At 40.3% G+C, this 22,146-nt stretch overlaps 1 protein-coding gene across 1 annotated transcript; it reads left to right on the top strand.

Annotated features, from left to right (window-relative positions):
• The first annotated feature begins 301 nt into the window (after nucleotides 1-301).
• On the top strand, nucleotides 302-21,049 carry LOC139649265 (large neutral amino acids transporter small subunit 3-like). Its single transcript, XM_071525618.1, has 14 exons — nucleotides 302-458; nucleotides 2,339-2,522; nucleotides 3,177-3,232; nucleotides 5,141-5,217; nucleotides 13,660-13,752; nucleotides 14,026-14,159; nucleotides 15,134-15,276; nucleotides 16,498-16,644; nucleotides 17,707-17,742; nucleotides 18,045-18,177; nucleotides 19,248-19,377; nucleotides 19,589-19,662; nucleotides 19,810-19,933; nucleotides 20,807-21,049. The coding sequence occupies exons 1-14, from the start codon at nucleotides 305-307 to the stop codon at nucleotides 21,047-21,049; spliced, it is 1,728 nt and encodes a 575-aa protein (XP_071381719.1). The 5' UTR covers nucleotides 302-304.
• The last annotated feature ends 1,097 nt before the right edge of the window (nucleotides 21,050-22,146 follow it).

Below are 22,146 nucleotides of genomic sequence, written 5' to 3'. Positions count from 1 at the left end.
GAAACTGTTGGAAACCGTCTACATACTGTATGAGGCAGCTTCTCTAACCACTGCTGCCCTACACCACTCTCGACCCCCTCAGTAGCTACTGGTGAGGTGCCCTTGAGCAAGGCACTTAACCCAACCGCTTCAATGGAGCTGCTCGGTGGCTGCCAGTAAGAAGACTGTGCTTGTACTGGACAGCGTGAATGTGAATGCCGGTGATAGCTGACGTGGAGAGCCTGCTGTTCTCTGCTGTTTTGCAGGGACAATCTTATCATATCAGCATATCTTTACATTCCTGTGTCCTGTGTCTCTGGCAGTCATGGCTCCCAGCCTGGCGCAGGCGTACAAGAGGAGGTGGTGGATGGCCATCACAGCCGTCATAGAGAATCTGTTGTTCTCTGCTGTTCTGCTGGGCTGGGGCTCGCTGCTCATCATGCTGAAGAACGAAGGCTTCTATTCCCACCTCTGCATAGGTAAGGCCACCATCTGACCAAGCCTTTTGGTAGCGTGTAGTACAGGAGATAGGTGCCAGGTTTGTCAATTATTTATGGATTTCATGCAAAAATGCTATGTTTGCTATAACAAAATGTTACCAGATGTTCATTGGTCACTATCATCTTCTAAACGCCCTCTGATTTCATCCTCAAAAATGGAACAAAACTTAAGTTAGAAATAACTTCGGACACACCTGAAACCCCCCAACACAAGCTCATTTCTTGTTTCTTTACCTGTGCACTTTGTGCTACAATGGGTGTCAACTGTGATGTATGCAAAAGTGCAGTGAGTCGATTCCAAAATAACAGCGAGCTTTACAAGTTGCGATTTCCCTATGGTTAGGACACACTGCATTGATTATCTTCACAAATTGGCATCACAGCTGATTTTCAGGATTGGACCAACCGAGTCCTTGCTAGTTTAGGTCTGTTGTACAGATGTTTTTTTAGTGTGTGAGGGTTCAAGACTTAAATCTCTTGCCTCCTGATCCAGTCAGGGCCATCACAATTTCACATGTTTCATTTTCTTGACCTCCTGTAGTGTGAGCATGTCAGCCAAATCTGATTGGAGACCAATGAGAGTTGAACGCCAGAGAAGGAAAACAAATACAGGTGTGAAAAAAAAATGTGTCCACCTCTATGTTTGTTTTTGCTTCTGTGTTGTAGTAGTTCCCCAAATCCAACTGGTCGTCAATTGTGTGTTCCCCAAATCCAACTTTTTGCCAAGTGTATCTTCCCCAAATCCAACTGGCCACCAAGTGTATGTTCCCTACATCTGGTCATCAAGTGTGTTCCCCAAATCCAACTGGTCAGCAAGTGTGTGTTCCCCAAATCCAACTGGTCGTCAAGTAGGTGTACGTGTTCCCCAAATCCAACTGGTCGTCAAGTAGGTGTACGTGTTCCCCAAATCCCACTGGTCGCCAAGTGTATGTTCCCTACATCTGGTCATCAAGTGTGTGTTCCCCAAATCCAATTGGGTAGTGAGTGTGTGTTCTCCAAATTGAACCGGTCGTCAAGTGTGTTCCCCAAATCCAACTTTTTGCCAAGTGTGTGTTCCCCAAATCCAACAGGTTGCCAAGTGTATGTTCCCTACATCTGGTCATCAAGTGTGTCTTCCCCAAATCCAATTGGGTAGTGAGTGTGTGTTCCCCAAATTGAACCGGTCGTCAAGTGTGTTCCCCAAATCTATCTGGTCGTCAAGTGTGTATTCCCCAAATCCAACTTTTTGCCAAGTGTGTGTTCCCCAAATCCAACAGGTTGCCAAGTGTATGTTCCCTACATCTGGTCATCAAGTGTGTCTTCCCCAAATCCAATTGGGTAGTGAGTGTGTGTTCCCCAAATTGTACTGGTCGTCAAGTGTGTTCCCCAAATCTATCTGGTCGTCAAGTGTGTATTCCCCAAATCCAACTTTTTGCCAAGTGTGTGTTCCCCAAATCCAACAGGTTGCCAAGTGTATGTTCTCTACATCTGGTCATCAAGTGTGTCTTCCCCAAATCCAATTGGGTAGTGAGTGTGTGTTCCCCAAATTGAACCGGTCGTCAAGTGTGTTCCCCAAATCTATCTGGTCGTCAAGTGTGTATTCCCCAAATCCAACTTTTTGCCAAGTGTGTGTTCCCCAAATAAAACTGGTTGTCAAGTGTATGTTCCCTACATCTGGTCATCAAGAGAATGTTCCCTACATCTGGTCATCACGTGTGTGTTCCCTACATCTGGTCATCTAGTGTGTGTTCCCTACATCTCAGTCTGTTGCTGATGTAGTTCGTCCACAGCCAAAGCAGCCGTTCAGTACTCTACCTTTTACTTTTTAGTTAATCTCCTCCTAACCTCTCTTTCCTCTGTGAACTCCCCACCCAATCAAGAAAATGAGACTGTTGAGAGCAATGTGACTTCCTGGGAGAGCGGTGATTGGATAAGTTGCGTGGAGCAGGAAGAGATGCTGAATCTGGGCTTCACCATTGGCTCTTTCCTGCTGAGTGCAGCCACTCTACCCCTGGGGATTTTGATGGACAAATACGGGCCACGCCCACTGAGGCTCATCGGCAGGTAAGAGGGGAGAGGACACACAGGCTTTGTCTGAAAACTATGCTGACAGAATAGCTAATGGTTTTCAGCAGTATCTATTAGGGTTAGATTGATGTATGGGGCAGATATTAAAGATCTGAGATCAGATCTGGTCCAGTAAGACGTTGATTACATATGTATAGTATAATTGATCAATACTACACTGGTTGTCTACAGGAAGACTTTAACCTGAACTGATTCTAATGAGATTTTGATCAGGTGCAACAAAAGTGTTGTGTTTATTATTATTTTTTATCTTGGATTTCAATGGAGAGTTTTAGTGTCCCAATTCTGGGGGAACAATGAATGCCATTTTACCTGTATTTTTTTTTTGTTGGCACAAAAATGGTCAAATTGAAAAATATTGAACATCAGAACAAAATATCAGCTATTGGCAGTGAATCCAAAAATATCCGTATTGGCCTTCAAACACCCATATCGGTCAAGCTCTAGTGTCTGTTGCATACTAGCTACGAGACATTAATTATGTCATTTGATTTGATTCTGAGCATGACAACTGAACATTCAACATACTAAATTTTAAACAAAGTGAAACCACACACATAGACCAATACACAGAAGAGTATGTTTTCCATCCAGTCCATTTACCATCAACTGTGTCTGTGTATATTTCAGTTCATGCTTTGCAGCCTCCTGTGCGATGATCGCTGCTGCAGCATACAACCCTGAAGGTAGGAAAACCCATCCTTTTGCCCATCATTGAATCCTTATAGCCACCCTTAGATCCCATCCCCATTTAAAGCCTTGTTTATCAAGACCTGAGTCAGTTGCTACTTCTACTTTGCCTTGTAATCCAATATCCTGGTTTCCACCAAAGGGCCAAACAGGGCTTACTCCTTCTACTCTGTATTTGCTCCATTCTAAGTTATATTCTATTTGTATCTTATTCTTATTTTGCCACTGCAATGACACCAGCGATCATTAAAAGTTCAATGTGCACTATTTCTGCTTTACTGAAGCATAGTGGCCCTCATTTACGAAACAAACGTACGACAGAAAACTGGGCATACGGTCATTTCCACGCAAAGCTCAGCATTTATCAATTTGGACGTGAGCGGAGGCTACGATCAAATCTCATGTCAAGTCTCAACTCGTGTAGCAAGTTTTCGAGTCAGCGTGGACTTGCAGTGCAGCATAGTAAATCTGGCTGAGTCGGAGAATTGTTATTAGACCATATATTCTGACTGGCATCTTAGCATATGCAGCCACATATTCATCACTTAAAAATATGTAGCCTATGGCAAAATATTCTATTTTGTAAAGGCCTACATCGACCATGTGTCATATAGCCTATCGCTAACATAAATAGGTATTTTCAAATTGTTTGTAATTAATGGAGTGAACAGTTTTCTGGTGTAAGATTAATTTCTCTTTCATTTTGAGATGAGCCTACTTGTTTGAGGTCTGACCATTTGTTCTTCACCTAAATGTAAAGAACTGTGATATAAGCTATTATATTACTATTATATATATATAGGCTATACATATCATGGATGTATAAATGAAATATTCAAACCTCAGCTGGAGTTCGACTGTTGACGGCAACGCTGTTGACCACAGCAGTGATTTCTTTACATACTGCATTTTTCCGACTTCCTTTGATGCCACTTTTCAGGCTGCCAAACAGAACTAATTGGTTCAGTTGGACTTTCTATTTCGAGGTCGGAGAAGTTTCTCTTCTTGGACGTATTACCCATCTCCATGTCGTAAACTCTGGGGGCGAGGCCTCTAAACCGATAATATTTAGGGGCGTGATATTTAAATGACGATTGTTTTCAGCCGCCACATTTATCAACGCCCGATCATTCTTACGCTGTGATTGGCGAGATACGAACGTTTCATGAATCACACGTGAACCCTGTCGTAAGATGATTCTGCGCTCGGGTCTGCACTGGTTTCTACGTTAGATTGAAAAATGAGGGCCAATATGACTAGCAACTATCAGCAGGGGTTGCTGAATGGTAGTGCGGGTAACAAACTGCTCATGGTGCACGACAGCAGAGATTTCTGCATTCAGAAACACAGGAGCGAGCCGGGACGAGGCTGTGTTTTTATTGTTGTATGAAGGCCCTCCTACTACTCCACTGTCCCCAGGCCCCCTAAAAGACTTGACCCGCACTCGCACTCCTTTGCGAGCTATGCAGCGATCGCAACGACCAAAGATAGCTACTGAAGGTGTTCGACAATGGCAGATGTCGGCAAACGTGCAACTCTGGAGTCGCAGAGTGGAGCCAGCGAGCCAAAAAAGCTTCGCTCTGAAGCAAAAAAGGCACCTGAGGCCTCGGCACTTGCCATCGTTAGCGGGTTTACAGTGCTGCTTGTGTTGGATATCCGCTACCTTTCTATGGGAATTTGCTGGCCTTGCTTGCTGGGAGGGAAAGGTAGGGGAGAGAGCACGGGGGGTGGGGCGTTCACAGCCGGCATGTGTTTGAGAAGGGGCCAAGCCATGTGTCTATTTTGATTTGTTGTTGTTATTCAATCACCGAACGATAGAGATCAGCATTGACGCAGAAAATACACATGGACCCTTTAAAGTTTCAATCGTAGCTTATCATATTAATTTCTATTTGCTCCACCAGTGCTGTCTGCCCTCATCTTCATCGCTGTCTCTTTCAACGGCTTCGGAGGAATCTGCCTGACCTTCACGTCGCTAACAGTAAGATGCGCACGTGTGCATACACACAAACACGCACACACACACACACACATGCACCCCTTATCCCTGAACTATCCTTTTATAGGTGTAGGGAGGACAGTCCAAAATGTGCTCACTTCAGAGGATTTTCCTCATCTTTCAATCCTTGTGTGGACATTTAGTTCTCATAAAGTATAAAAATTCTGTGTTCCCAGCAAATGAAAATAGGCACAACTATAAACAGGTAGTAGTGTCACATTGAAGTAGCGCAGTGGAAAGTAAGAGTGTTTTGGTCGGGGTCGAGTTTGCCTTCAATCCCGGCGAACAGGGTTCAATTCCCAGCTTGTACGAAGGACATTTTTACATTGAGTCAAATTTAGATTTTTAGTTTTCTTATTTAACCATTGACCAAAGCCTTTCCCTAACCTTAACCAAGTTGTTTTAGTTGCCAACCTTTAGCTGAAAATGTCGTGTCCAATTCGTGTTTTCACAGAATCCAATTTGTGGTCGAGGAAGATCATTTTCACATAACCCGTGTCCACAGCACATAATTTGTTTCAGAATTTGTGCTAATTTCATGACTTTTTATTAGATGATGTTGTCACCAGAACTCTTCTAGTAATACTAATGCTGTCCAGACAGGGCCAGTGATTTTTGCGAACCACTTGTTCGCAAAAACCCCGGATTTGCTCAAACAAATCTGGTCACCTTCATCAAACCTGCACAAGCAGGAGGAAATGATACGTTAACTAACGTACGATCAGTGGCGTCCAAGATATTGTGGGTGATGCACAGACAATCAAACAAACATTGTAGCGCCCCCCTTAGGCCAATCAGTGTAATTTTGAAAATGCTGGAGCGGAGCTATGGCATCAGGTTTTTGTCAAAATCTGATCAGTGGTGTCTAAGATATTGTGTGTGATGTACGGATGAACGGACGGACTGGGGCTGATCCATTGTCCCTCGCACGATTTCATTGTGGGGGACAATTAACCAAAAACCATCTTGCAGCTAAAGTATCACTGGATTGTGTTAGCCTAGCCAGAGGCATGCCAGTTGTAGCATCATTGTAGCAACATTATTGCACAATGGGAAAAGGCATTTTTGTGTTTTTTTTTATTACAGCTTGAATATTGACATGAAAAATGTATATTGACAAAATCTTATTTTTAGAATGTTTAACATTGTCTATAAAAAGTGGAAACTAGCTTAGCACTTGTTATATTCTTGCTAGCTGTAAGCGTCTTGGCAAATGAAAATATAATCTTGGAAAATCAAATGAAATCACCAGTAATAGCTCACTACTGCAACAACTAACATTACTGCTAACATACACTTAGTATGGCTTACTATGCTAACATTAAGTCCAACAAACAATATACAAAACCTAAATCAAACAAGCTAAAGTTGTAATACTTACCTTATCAGGAAACCAGAAATGAATCTACTAGCTAGCGCAACACTTCCACAAGTAGTTTTAATTGTAGAGAAATGTGAAATGGAAAAAGCAATCTTTCAGCACAACTTCAGTGAAAACTAGCAGCAGGGGCAGTAACTTACGCTCAGCTGGTTTCTAAAGGTTACTATTTCAGACATGGCAGTTCAATGAGGACCTAATGAAAATATTACAGGCTCTTAGACATGTCTCACAGACATGATGGCCCTTCTGGCTAGCATAATAAACATTAAATATCATATATTGAACTCCTGAGTCCTTTTTACATTGGATGGGAAGATCATATATGTAACAATGTTTTTTTTTAAGTAACTTGAGTTTGAGTCCATTTTAAATGAGCTACTTTGTACATAAGTTAACTTTTACACCAATTAATCTACTTCTACGGAAGTAAAATTTCAGCACAGTAACAGTAGGAGGTGGGTCTTCATCACTAATCCATCAGTGTTTGACCATAGGACACCTCTTCACATGACTTCAAAATACCTCCCATCATCAAGTACAGTATTCATGTTGTAGACACTGCCATGTACCTTCATGATGTGACATTGCGTGACTGTAAAAGCACTTCTGCTTCTGCTTTGTAATGTTGTGTGTGTACTTATGTGTAGGGCTGGGCGATATGGACCAAAAATCATATCTCGGTATTTTTAGGCTGACTGGCGATACACGATTTATATCTCGGTATTTTCTACAAAGTGGGCTAAATGTTCAGTTGTAAGTAGGGCTGGGCGATATGGACAAAATCAAATATCACAATATTTTTGACCAAATACCTCAATATCGATATTGCGACAATATTGTAGGGATGACTATTGGTGCTTTCACAAAATATTTACACAATGAGATTTTTGATAAATAATCATCAGTAATGTGGATATAATGACTAAGTGGGTAAAGGCAAATAATAGAACAGCTAGAACAGTCTGGTAAGTTCAGAAAATGACATCACTTTACTGTAATGCAGCCTTTAAAACCAGGAAAAGACACTTATGCCATATCACGATATTACGATATCCAACATCTAAGACGATATCTAGTCTCATATCACGATATCGATATAATATTGATATATTGCCCAGCCCTACTTATGTGCTTGTAAATGGAAGTGACTCTACTGTTGCTGGCTCTGCTCTGTGTGCCTGTGTGTGTGTGTGTGTGTATTTTGGCCGGACAGCGGCACATGCTGTTCCCCTCGTTCTAAATTCTGCCATGGCCTCTAAGCCAATTAAAAACCTGGGCGGTCACCACACCCTCCCATAGCCACGCCTCCCTCACCCACCATATGTCTCTCTCTCTCTCTCTCTCTCTCTCTCTCTCTCTCTCCCTCTCTCACTTTATGACCTAGACAATGTCCTGAACTTGACATGGTCATTTTGGCCTGACTTCTGTTTTTCCTAATCTCTGTGTGTGTGTGTGTGTGTGTGTGTGTGTGCGTGTGCGTGCGTGTGTGTGTGCACGCGCATGTTGTTGTGTGTTATCTTTTTGATAAGCTGTTACGTAACCCACTGATGTAAACTGTGTAAATTCCCAGCCAACCAAACCATCCACCAAAACCTTACGTGCACTGTCAACTTCCATATAAAGGATATCCTATGAAAATATTTGAATACTACACTGTATACTATAATACATGAGAGATTGGATGGATATGATGCAGTTTACATATTTATTGTAGAATTGATCAACACTACACTGGTTGTCTAATGAGACATTTTGATTTATTTAATTGATTGATTTTATATTTAATTTAAGTATATTAGAGTATATTAGATATATAGAATATATTTGTTTTTATATTTGCATTTGTATTGTTATCCAGGGCTTCAGTGGAGAGTTTTAGTGTCCCATGATGGTCTAAATGCTGTTACAGAGGCTTTTCCACCCAAGAATAAAACTCTGGGGGAAACACTGAATACTTGTAATTATGGTAATTATGGTAAATGGTAATGGCAGCTTCAGTTCAAAACATGTTTTCAACATTTTGTTTGGCCCATCTGTGTTCATTAAAATACCTGGATACTAAAACAATACACGGACTGGCTGGTTGGCTGGCTAATATGTGTGTGTGTGTGTGTGTGTGTGTGTGTGTGTGTGTGTGTGGGGGGGGGGGTGTAGGTGTGTGCGAGCGTGCGCGTGTGTGCGCGTGCAATCACCTGACCTGGCAACACTACAGCTATTTACCTCATGTTCTAAAGAGAGGGAACATACCTGTGAAGAGAGAGGAGTGAGGGGAGGAGGGAAAAAAAGAAAGAAAGAAAGAAGGGAGAGAGGGGAGGGTTTGAGAACAGCAGGTGAGAATAAACGGAACAAGCAATGGAAAGAGAAGGAGAGGGCGATGGAAAAGAGGGCAGTAGAGATAAGAGTGGAAAAACAGAGCGGTGGTGGAAGGAAAATGACATGGAAACATTACTGGAGAGAGAGAATGAGAGAGAGAGAGATAGAGAGAGAGAGAGAGTGGTGTGACATTAGTTGAACTTGAGGACTGAAGACAGGCAGCCCAACAAGTAACTGATATTTGGTGCTGATCATAATAATAATAATAATAAAAATAATAATAATAATACTATATACTTGTGTGGAATCTGATCAAAATGTTTCATTAGAGGACTTCCCATATAGTAGTATTGATCAATTCGACAATAAATATGTAATCAATCAAATTACTGAAAGGACCAGATCTGATTTTTAATTAAAAAAAAGAACCCAGATATTGACAAACTGATATACTGATCTAACCGTAGGAGGTAGACACAGGCAAGTAAATAGACAGACAGACCAACCAAGGCAGATAGGCCGACACATAGATAAAGAGAAGGACAGACAGTGACAGTTCATTTGGGGTTTGTTTATATAATGGTTAACAGGATTTACAGTAGGGGCTTGGCAACAGTTTCGGTTGATTTAGTCGAGCCCCCGAAAAATGTGAAACTTATATCAAAACTGCACTCAAGACAATTCATATACTGAGTGTGATTCATTATCCGAGATGAGTAACTAGGACTACATTTCAGCCAGTCCTGGATCACCAGACATTTAACAGGGTTGGAAGGCTAGAGCCTAAAAATATTGGATGATGTTGATCACTTAAAAATGTGACACTTAAATCACGCTCTAAAATATTTATAGATATTTAATCACATTAAAAGATACAAAATATAGAGTATTCCTTTGCGGTGGCCACACTTAAAGCAGCCGTGTTCTGGAGGGCGTAACCCGGAGCTGTTGATATTTTGAATACGTAGACAGAGATTAATCATGTTTCGAGGAACGCTCTCTGACGTGCCATTTATTTACTCAGAGGAGGCTGACTGAGCACACATTTTGTTTTCTGCTAAAACAAGCATTGCTAAAACAAGCATATCAGTAAGTACCTCTGTACTTCTGGCGTAAGTACAGAGGGCTTTCAGGTGATGTAACCCCGCCTCTGGCGGCCATACTGGAGGTCCACAGCTGTTGGGCAACATAGTAGCTGTGAACATTGCATTGCTAAACCTAACTTGGCCATATCAACAGAATTGAAACATGGTTCATTACTGTCCCAGTTTTCGACTGGGAACTGATCATTTTGCCACTGATACATCTGATTGATTCTTTGTTTAGATAATATCAGCATGTTAGCTAGCTAACCATAGGTCAGCTAGCCATCACTGTCTTGTTGTTAACACATCTGATTTGCACATTCGGTAATGTATAGCCTACACTAGAAGGTAGTGTTAATACTGGCTTGTAGTTGCATGTACACAGTAACATTAGTTGCTTCGCTAAATTAGCCTGCTGACCAGTTAGCTAACAAAGCAAAAAAAAACATGTAGCCTAGGCTACTTGGCGACTATTTTTGCTAGACTTAGCAACTTGTCAGACACCCCCTGGCAACTTTGTTTATCAAAAGTGGCTAGCAATCTGGTGACTTTTCCTGACCATGGAGAACATAGTTTATGTGTCGACTCCCAAAGCATTTGCCGACAAATCGGTATGGCTGATGCCGATTTGCACTAGACTAATCCGAGGTCTGATGATCAGTGTTTCCCACACACAGTGTTGCCCCTCCCTCTGCTAAGAGTGTCTGTGAGGTGTAGGGGAGGAGGAGGACTGGCTGTTATATATTTAGACATTTTTTGTGCACAGCCAATTCTCCAATGGACCTCCAAGATGGCTGGCAGGAGATTTCTGATGCAACTGCAAGCCTCTATTGGCAGTAAGGGGGTGTCAGGGTCAAAAGTTGGGTCATGGGAAGATTAAAATGGGTCTCCAAATTAGTCAGGGTAAAGTGCTGACTTCAGCAGCAAGGCTGGAAGGTTGTTAATTTTGAATGAAGCTACTGGCTCTGTTATGTTGCCTTGCACTATGTACAGGTGGAATGAAATTAGGCTAGCTTGAAAGGAGTAGTGTGGAATGGGACTGAATGTGGAGTCCACTCCAGAGAGGAAAAGTAAAAATAAATTCAGACCATCAGCAACCTGGGCTATTAAGCCATCAGATACACAGAGATTGATAGCTTCCTGCTCTGTCAACTGGCAGTTCTATAGATAAACACCACTGAGGTGCTAGCTAGATGCAAGTTGAGGCACACCACTTCTCCAATCTTTTTTTTAGATTGTCAGTGAACCAAACCTTAAAAATCGATTTTGTATTTTTGTTAGCCTGTCACAAGCATGATATCAGAACTGTCAGAGTTTAGTTGATACTCCCCACTGTCAACAGACTAAAATGGGAAGAGATGGGCCGTGTAGTGATTTTGCGTATGTATGTATTTGTATATAAACAAATACATTAGTTATATTTAAATGTATCTTATCCCAGGATACATTACTCATAAATGTATTTAGCTACTTATATTTTGAATAGTTTGGCAGGATCTATTATTCATAAATATATTAACATACTTTAAAATACTGTATATGTCAGACTGTGTGGGGGTATGTTTTTTTTGCATATGGTTTATCCCTGTCCAGTCTTTGAAAAAAAAGGGGGAAATTAAAGGTTCCCTATTACAGGAATTCAAATTTCCCTCTATTTACAGGCTACATATTCAAAAATCCATCCTTCTGTCCAGGCAGTTTCAGACTAACTCCAGTAATGCATCACAACATCACTAAAGAATTGTTTTATTATTTGCAAAACAAAGAATATTACTCTAATCCTGAGCCATCCAGACAACTCAGCTGCCTTTATAGTTAGATTGGAGGGCTGTACACACACACACACACACACACACACACACACACACACACACACACCAAAACAAACACGTTATAGTCACACTATTGCCAACCATCTGTATAGCCAGCTACTGTTCACATACACACACACACACACACACACACACACACACACACACACACACACACACACACACACACACTCATACGTTGATGCAGGCTGTTATGACAAGTGGGTGGGTGACATCAGCACAGAAGCTGTGTGTGTATGTGTGTGTGTGTGTGGTGTGTGTGTGCTATATGTTTTTTGGCTTTGATCCAAGGTAAAAAAGGAAGGGACAGCTGTAGAATCAATTTGAAACTTGGTTACCCCAGCTCACACACACACACACACACACACACACACTTGCATGAGCATGCGCATACACGCACACAAAACTTCAAAGCTCAGAGAAGAAGAATCTGTGTGTGTGTGTGTGTGTATGTATATACTGGCAATGACAGGTATTTCGTCTGAGAATACAGATTGACCATGAGCCGGTCTGCCACGTTGTTGCTGCAGTTTAGTGTGTGTGTGTGTGTGTGTGTGTGTGTGTGTGTGGGTGTAGTTAGCTTGACTTCTGCTGCTCAGCTGAAAAGCTGGAGTGTCCATGAGAATCAATTGCACCACCTGCTGGTTAAGCCTATAAATTGCATCTGAATCCATGGTGACTGCTCATAGCACCTTTAGTAGTTTTTGGTTTTTAATATAGGATTTTATGAGCATGTAACATTTCTTTCAAAACTACCACTATTAGAGTGATGATAATGATGCATTGAGATATAATAATTAATGATGAATTTGCAGCATTTGAGCATTCAGTGTCATCCACTGTATTATTACTAATGTGCAAACTATGACTCCAGTTGCAGACTTTTATTAAAAATCAGATCTGATCCAGCCAGTGTCTTCCACCTCTGATATGATAGAGGTTCCTCCCTTACATTGGATAGTCAATATGTTTTTATTATTATTATTTTTCTATCAGATGTCTGAGCAGAGGAATCATTCCAGTGTGGTGTGGGAGGATTTTACTCAACAGTGTGTAAAACCTGCAGTGAAACCTGCCTCACTCTGCCTTAAGGAGCTGCTAAACCACCTGAAACTAGTTCATTAGTCTGGCTTTCAGTGTCCCATGATGGTCTGAATGCTGTTCAGAGAATATTCTAAATGATTTAGAGAATCCTTGTATTTTGGGAATTTTGGGGCATGAAAATGGTCAAATTTTAAGATATTAAATACTGGCACAAAATATCAGCTGTTTCAGAGGCTTTTCCACCCTGACAAGACTAAAATTCTAGGGAACATTTGGGAATGAAAATGTTCAAACTTAAAGGTTTTGAATATCAGCTATCAGCAGTAGTGGCAGGAAAGATTCTTTTAACTAACTGTATTGAATCCTATGGCACAGTACTTGACATGGTACTGAATAGTTTAAAAATACATTGGTTCAGTCAACATGTTGCAGTACCAGTGGCAACAAAGCATTGTTCCCGAACTGCACATCAGTAGCTGCAAATAAGGAGCTAGGAATCGGGAGCTAACTTCAGCTTTGTCTACATGGGCCTGTCTAAACTCAGCAATGTAAACACACCGGCCACTTAATAATGTGACTCATGGATTTGACCTTTTGGAAATGTTTCTTTCCACTGTCCATTAGTCACGAGGCTGGAAGATGCTAGGATTCAGGGAAGTTATGCAACATGGTGCTGATGGTTGTTTATTACAATTCATTTGACATTGTTAAAGCTTTCATCATCTTAAAAACTCTCTCTCTCTCTCTCTCTCTCTCTCTCTCTCTCTAGCTGCCTAACATGTTTGGGAATGTACGTTCGACCATCCTTTCCCTGATGATTGGTTCCTACGCCTCCTCGGCAGTCACCTTCCCTGGCGTGAAGGTGCTTACACTCTCACACACACACACACACACACACACACACACACACACACACACACACACACACACACAATATAATCATCAGAAAACTACCTTCAGTTTAATATCTTGCCCTGTGAAGTATTCAGTCCCCTACATTTTTTTTGCATATTGTGCTTATTATATTATACTCCTTCCTACTTCCTCTGCATCTTCTTCATCTCTGTCTCTATCTGTCTCTCTCTTCCTCCCAAAACCCTCATCTTCTACCCATTCTTACCCCCCTAATCTCCAGGTGATCTATGACCTGGGCGTGTCTTTCCGTGTCATCATGTGGGTTTGGTCCGGTATGGCCTGCCTGGTCTTCCTCAACTGCTTCCTGAACTGGCCCGCTGAATCCTTCCCTGCCCCTGAAGACGTCAGATACACGTTAGTATACATAGACACTATATAGACACTGTACGCACCCATACGACTTTTTCCAGTTCATTTTCAATGGTGGAGACCCAGTCATGCACCATACTGACTTTGTAAAATATCTTGGTCACACTTTGATGCCCAGACCAATGATATTTCCTTTTGAAATCTCATGATACTTGTGTGGAGAGAGGAAAACGATTTGCATTTGTACTGTTGTTGAATATTTGTCCTACTGCCACATGATGGCGCCAAAGCACTTTAAGGTTCAGGCTCACGCGCACACATTGATTTGGAAGTTTAGAGCCTTTCGAGGCGGAATTGCCGGGATTTCTGGTGAGAACACGAGTGAAGAGTGATGCTAACTAGAATACCTTCTGAACAAATTAAAAATGACTGGCTAAGCCTGTGAGGGGAGAGGAAGGAGCGGGCGGAGAGGATGTGTTTCTTTGTAGATCTGTAACTCTGTTTATTGTGTTGCAGTGTTCCAGCAGCAATTTCCATTTAAAGTTTATATGTATATGTGTGTGTCTGATTAAACAGCAACTAAACCAAACCCAAATTTGTGGTGAAGCCTGACATCTAATGGTGAAAAGTAGGGTACTGCACTAGCCATCTGCTATTGGCTGGTCTTTGGTGCCAGGTCATGTCACCAAATGTTGTACTTTATAGAAGTTTAATTCAGAATTTTCAAAGCCTGTCACCGCTAGTGTATTTCTAACCATTTGGAGACCTATCTTAGAAAACTCACTTATTTTTTGGAACATCTGTCCAGGTAGCAAAGCCGTCTGTCACATTGTAGTTAACAAAAGAGTTGAGAAAGGTAAGAAAGGTAAAATTCAGTGGGATGGTGATGGAAGAAGAAAATTACTTCTACTTCTTTACTATCCATTCCTCCCTCTATCAACAAGTTTGCTATTAGTTATTTTAGGTGTATTGTTCATACACAGTACATTCACGTTATCGCTCTTTCTCCCTCTCGACAGTAAAAAGGTGAAGCTGAGCGGGGTAGTGACAGAGGACAAGATGACCGGGGACAGGTTCGTCACCCATGTGGCCGTCATGGAGGACACGATGGGAGGCAAGCAGGCAGAACCTGAGCAGCCAGGTTCCCCCAACGCAGCCCAAGGTAAGGAACATTATACTATAGTTAGGGTTATAGTTTTGTTAGAATTAGGCTTTTATATATTTGTGCCAAATGACAAGGAGACAGAGCCCTGTGATGGACTGCCGACCTGTCCAGGGTGTTTCCCCCCCTTCCGCCCAATGCATGCTGGGATAGGCTCCATGCTGCATGCTGGGATTGGGCCTGTGACCCTGAATAGGAATAAGCAGGTTAATTAACTTGCTATATTGTAACTATCTTATAATTAAATATATTTGCAACTTGAAATTAACTAACTATATTTATTTATTGTTAACTAACTTGCAAACAACTTATTACACTTGTAATTATCTTGTAACTAAATATACTTGTAACTAACTTATAATTAACAAACTATACTTGTTAACTAACTTGTAAACAACTTACTGTACTTGTAATTATCCTGTAACTACATATACTTGTAACTAACTTGTAATTAACAAACTATACTTGTTAACTAACTTGTAAACAACTTACTATACTTGTAATTATCTTGTAACTAAATATGCTTGTAACTAACTTGTAATTAACTAACTATACTTGTTAACTAATTTGTAATTAACAAACTATACTTTTAACTAACTTGTAAGTAACTTGGAACTTGTAAGAAACTATACTTTTAACTAACTTGTAATTAGCGAACTATACTTTTAACTAACTTGTAAGTAATTTGGAACTTGTAAGAAACTAGCTATACTTGTAACTAACTTGTAATTAGCGAACTTTTAACTAACTTGTAAGTAACTTGGAACTTGTAAGAAACTAGCTGTACTTGTACCTAAATGGAAATAACCAACTTGTAATTAATGTGTAATCGACTTGGAATTAACCGACAATTTTAACTAACTTGTAACTAACTTAATAATTAACTAGCAATACTTAACTAACTGTACTTGTAACTAACGTGATGTTTAGGTAACTTGTAAGTCATAACTCGTACTTGTAACTAACTTTAACCACCTGTAATTGTAACTAAGTGGTAATAAGTAATTAAATATACTTGTAACTAAATTATAAGGAACTAATTATACTTGTAACTAAGTAGTAAGTACTGGTAACTTAACTGTAATTTACTTGTAAATCTTCCTCTCTACAACACTTCTCCCCCATTATTTGGCCCTCAACCTCTCATCCTCTCTTCCTCCTGTCTCCTCATCCCTCTCTCACCCTCCTCTCTTCTATCTCTCTCTCCTTCTCCTTCTGCAGGCTCAGTGACGCTCTGTCATTCCGTGTGCTCTCCCATCTTCCTGTGGAGTCTTATCACTATGGCGATGACTCAGCTGAGGCTGATCTTCTTCATGGGTGCCATGAACAAGATGCTGGAGTTCCTCGTCACCCACGGTGACCCCCACCGTAAGAACACATCAACAGAAACAATGCTAATAGAAAACATCAACAACATGTTAATAATAACACAGTAACACAGAGTCAGGTAGTAACATGACACTCAGGTTTTCCATTTTAGTAGTAGTATAATCAATTACTTTTTCAATTTTAGTAATAATACAGTTGCCAATCAAAAACAATTTTCATTACTTTTGTTATCAACCCTTCTAAATATCAGATTGAATTGAATCATCCAAAAACTATCATCCACATGCCCTGATTCCTTTTCCGCATAATCGTCTTCTGTAGGGTAGTCGTCTCCTTCACTCAGTTGACAAAATAACACCACTTGAAAAAATGGAAAGTTTGCTCTCTCTGTGTGGAAGTATTCCCACTACTTTGATTTAATCAGTGAGTGCGTTCTGCAAAAAGATGACAAGACCATTTGACATCAGTGCTATTTGGTTTCCATGATCGTTCACACAGAAACAAATAAATGTTGGAGGTGTAAAAAACGTGGTAACACTTTACAATAAGGATACATTAATTAAGGGGTACATTAATTAAGGGTTAGTTACCCTAACTTAACAGTTAACTAATGTGTCTGGTAATCATTTACTAATGGTGTTCATGTTAACTAAGGTATTAATTTATACATGATTTAACAGTCATCTTTATAAACTATTAAATAATGTATAAATTAATACCTTAGTTAACATGAACACCATTAGTAAATTACACATTAGTTAACTGTTAATTAAGGGTTACTTAATGGTTAATAAGCATTAACTAACCCTTACTAAGCATTAACTAACCCTTAATTAATTAAGGGTTAGTTAATGCTTATTAAGCATTAACTAACCCTTAACTTAGTGTACCCTTATTGTAAAGTGTTACCAAACACGTAATATAGCAAAAGTAATGTAACCAATTATTGATCCCTGCAAGTAATAAGTAATGTAATTAAATTATTTTGAAATTAGTAATAAGTAATGACAATATGAAAAAATGCTGGGTTATAAATGACCCAGTGCTGGTTTGTTTCCCATCATCAAACTGACTGTGACCTATAGCTGTTGTGTGTTTCAGCTTCTGAAGAGCTGGAGAAGGAGGCAGAGGAACAAGGTAAGAGTCAAGATAGTCAATGGTGGATAGGAGATGGTCTCTGTATGTTCACATACTGGGTTTAGACCAGCATGGGGTTTGAAGACAGATACTGAATTTTTTGGATTTAAGCTGCAGATAGTTGATGTTTTGTGTTTGTATTCAACATCTCTAAATTTGATCATTTTCATGGCAGCAATACAAAAAAATTTAGACCTTTACTCTTGTCAGCATGAAAAAGCCTCTAAGACAATATTTAGATCTGTCTGCCTCTGTCTCTCTGTACCTATCTCTCTCTCTCTGTCTGTACATCTCTTACCCAGTTGGCTTCTACTCATCTATCTTTGGTACACTGCAACTGCTGTGTCTGCTGACCTGTCCTCTGATTGGCTACATCATGGACTGGAAGATGAAGGAGTGTGAGGAGGAAAACCCTACCACAAATGCAGAGAAGAGGTACAAAGAGAGTTTATTGAGAAAAGGCTTCTTTTTAGGGTTCACATTGTAGATGGCAAATCACATCTTCATTGTTTTTAACTGGAGAATGATATTAAACGCAAGTGCTGCCTACCACCGGCATATGGAACTTGGCAAAAGTAAATTCATTTTAACAACTTTTGCCTTCTACCCCCTTGAAGACACAGAGGATGTTGAAAAATCAAGCAAAATGGATGTGGCTTCATATGTTTGTGCACAAGTAGTCAATAGGAAGAGCTTTCTTCTTCTGACTGATTGTCTGGAAAAACTTTTCCTTGGACGCATACATACCGATGTATGCATTGTGGTCATAGCCTTCCATAGCAGTGCATCAGTGCATTGATCACGTTCAACTGGTTACATGTACATCCTGATCTTCATCTTGCCAGTTGGGAGTTGCAGAAATCACCAACTCGGGCATTAAATTCTTCCATACGGTTTGGTGTGAGGACTAGACAGTAGCCCTGGGAAGGAGAGTCCACACTAGCCAGTCTGTCAATACAGTTCAGATTCTGTCTTAATCCATCCAAAAGAAATGGATCCAATAAAAACACTGTCGCTCAAGATGCATAAAAGCAGAGTAAAAGGAGGATAAAATCAATGAAACCATAAAATAGTAAAGATGGAACTGACTTGGTTTGGACTCCCTCTGGTCTTGGACTTGACTAAAGTCCCAGGCAAATTTCTTGGGACTCTGGGATTATTAAATCCAAGAACGGCAAGTCGATACTGGTGTCCTTGTGGAGAACGTTCTTCCCAAGTCGTCTTGGGGAGAACGATCTTCTCATCAAAGTAAGCACAGAGAAGCTTCCTTACAGTTTGAGATGAGGCTTTCATTTTGTTCTCGTCGGTCAACTCACCATCTGATGCATCCTCGATATTTTGAGGTTGGCAAGGAAACTAACGGGGTTTCTATCCGTCCTCCGTCCTGCCGTTTTGATTTGCTTCGCCGGTTAGATACTACGCACTCACTGATAATCAGCCTGGGACATTCACACCTCTTCCTGTCCCACACACCTCTTTTGACCTTTGACATTTGTCCCCTTCAGCCAATCAGCTCCCCCAAAGAGAGACAGAAGAATCCAGAAGCTGACCAATGCCATCAGAGCTTTTATCTTCACCAACCTCTTATTGGTCACCTTTGGGATCATTTCCTTGATTGACAACCTTGCCATTCAGGTTAGAAAAAAATATATCTATACATGTCCACATGCAGGAATACAAAGATCAAAATTCTACAGACGTGTATACGTGCAAAAACGTACAAAAGTTCTCATGCGTGCTAATACAGTATACATACAAACACATATAACTTAAAAACATACAGACACAGACAGGGACACTTATTTGTTGACTGATTTATAAATCCATGTCTGTTTTTCTCTATCAGGTGGTGTCTTTTGTTCTCCATACCGTAGTCAGAGGGTTCATCCACTCCTGCTGTGGAGGTCTCTATGCTGCTGTGTAAGTACCTTTTCACTAATCATTATTGCCCTAATAGAAATGATTTATTGGCTGTCCAATTCTAACTTATTTACCAAATTTGAAACATTTATTATTCTTATCCTGATTGATAATTGTTAATAATTCCTTTATCCCGCACCGCTCTAGTTATCCAGCCAACCACTTTGGGACACTGACAGGCATGCAGTCGATGATCAGTGCTGTGTTCGCTCTGCTCCAACAACCACTGTTCATACTGATGGTGGGGCACCTCAAGGGAGACCCTTACTGGGTAGGGCACACACACACACACACACACACACACACACACACACACACAAACAAACCTATGCATGTAGTGAAATCAAGAGTATACACAGGCATACAGACATACAGAGTACACCCACTTCTGTCTCTGACTACCACCTACTAGCCTTACTACCATAAACACATATACACCTTAGGCTTTGGCCAATATTTGATAATATTGAATATCGTGATATTTCCTGTGATATTTCCCAGTACCCCACAAATTTGATGTAATTTAGAAGAAACAGAATACAGTAAAATATATAATATTGCAATATAACAGCATTGCAATATTAGATATTACATATTACATTTTGGGTATCGCCCAAGCCTAATACAGTTGGTTGGAGGGTGGTACTCCCTCCCTACTTCCGCTACATACAAGAACACACTCACTTTTTACATTTCCATTTTAGACAAATGGATGCATGTGAAGTAGGGCTGAACGATTTTGAAAAAATATCAAATTTTGACTGATATTGCAATTGCAATATGATTTGCGATATTAGAGGGAATGATAGTTTTCACATCATTATTCTCATTTTCATTGAAAAACGTATTAAAATGATTATGGTGTGATTTTTGCGGGGATCTGTACCAAACAAAGATGTTTTCTTAAGTCTGTAGAATATGATGTGTAGGCCAGGACATCTCTGCAGCACGAAAATATTTCATTTAAAATGGTATTTTGACACACATTTCGCCTTTAACAAATATTGCGCCTCCTGCGATTTGAAAATTGCAGTAGGCCATATTGCGATTTCAATAAAATTTCGATTAATTGTTCAGCCCTAATGTGAAGAATCTTTTCAAAACTGACACACCTCAACTGACGTGACTCTCCTTCCATCAACAGATCAATGTCGGCCTTCTCATCTTCTCAGTGGCTGGCTTCCTGTTGCCGGGCTACCTGTTCTATCACCGTAGAAACCTGAGGAGGGAAAAGACAGAGCGCGACAGGCAGGCTGCCAACCAATCAGCCAAAGAAAGAGTTCCTCTAACCCAATCAGATAGCGGAAATGCTAAGGACCAGGCCAATGGGCACACAGCTAATGGACATGCCGCAAATGGACTCACAGCAAATGGGCACGCTGCCTAGGTCACTTGATCTAATTTTTAAGTGTAATGTTACATAGTGTTGGGTTGTAACTAAGGCTGGGTATTGAGACACGATGCGTATTGGTGCTGTAACAAAAATCAAAAAAATTCAAAATGTCGGATTCTTACAATGAGAATTCAAGTCTTTTTTAGTTTATGGGTATTCTGAGCCTAATTCTAGTCAGAAAATAATATGACAAATTTTAAACAGAAAATAATTAGCTCTACTGCATTATAGAATGCACTTTCATACAACAGAGAAAGAAGAGGAAAATAAAATGTGATGCTGTTTTACAACCCGCATCAAATCTGAGGTATCAGAACCTGGTATCAGTATAAAAACAAGCACGTCATTTGTGATAAAGTGTGACCAGTTTTGCGCTAAATCGACTCATTGGGGATTACATCCCAGGATCTGTGGTATGGCAAACCTATGCTTTACCAACTGAGCTAAACACATAGTGAGACAGCATTTGGGCTCATAGAGTCTTTATAGCTGTGTTCCGCAATGGCACATGCGCAGTTAAGTTTTTATTTTTTTTTATTTTGGGACCGACCGACTGACTGACAGTGACTTATACTAGCTGCTGGTGGCAGATGTTTAACCCTACTGTATGTGACACAGGTCAGGGACCTCATTTGCTCCTAATATTAGATTATGCGATCATTTAAAAAAAAAAAAAACTATACATAAAAATGAAAATGAGCATCTGTTGCATTCATAGCTTGGGTGAAGGCAGAATTTAAAGGGGCATTAAGTAATCTATGACCTTTATCAACCTCTATTGCCGACCAGTAGGAACTGCAACAACATGGATAGAACTTATCTCTATTGCTCAGAGTGTGGCCCGGTAGGTGAGTTTGAAAGCCAGAAATCAATACAAGTAGTACTGATCAACAACACTAAAAACCCCAATATATAAGGGTCAATTTGTGCTATGGGACAGTAAAAATCTTACTTATTGCTCCTTTTGTATCTTTTATTATCTAACAGAGATATTGGCAAAAATCTATTTAACCCACTCATTTTGGCACCAAAATCTATTTGGTAACATTTTACAATAAGGGTCACTAAGTTAAGGGTTAGTTAATGCTTAA

This window comes from Centroberyx affinis, unplaced genomic scaffold (assembly GCF_046629955.1).
Source record: "Centroberyx affinis isolate AG114_WGS23_722 - 3 ecotype Tasmania unplaced genomic scaffold, CSIRO-AGI_Caff_v1 ptg001310l_1, whole genome shotgun sequence".
Lineage (NCBI taxonomy): Eukaryota > Metazoa > Chordata > Actinopteri > Beryciformes > Berycidae > Centroberyx > Centroberyx affinis.
Note: the sequence above shows the minus strand (reverse complement) of the source record. Positions and strands in the feature narration are given on the sequence as shown.

Coding starts and splice junctions, on each gene's coding strand:
- LOC139649265 (XM_071525618.1), top strand. CDS start 305: ATGGCTCCCAGCCTGGCGCAGGCGTACAAGAGGAGGTGGTGGATGGCC. Junction 17,743..18,044: donor GAAGGAGGCAGAGGAACAAG/GTAAGAGTCAAG, acceptor TCTCTTACCCAG/TTGGCTTCTACTCATCTATC. Junction 19,378..19,588: donor TTGACAACCTTGCCATTCAG/GTTAGAAAAAAA, acceptor TTTCTCTATCAG/GTGGTGTCTTTTGTTCTCCA.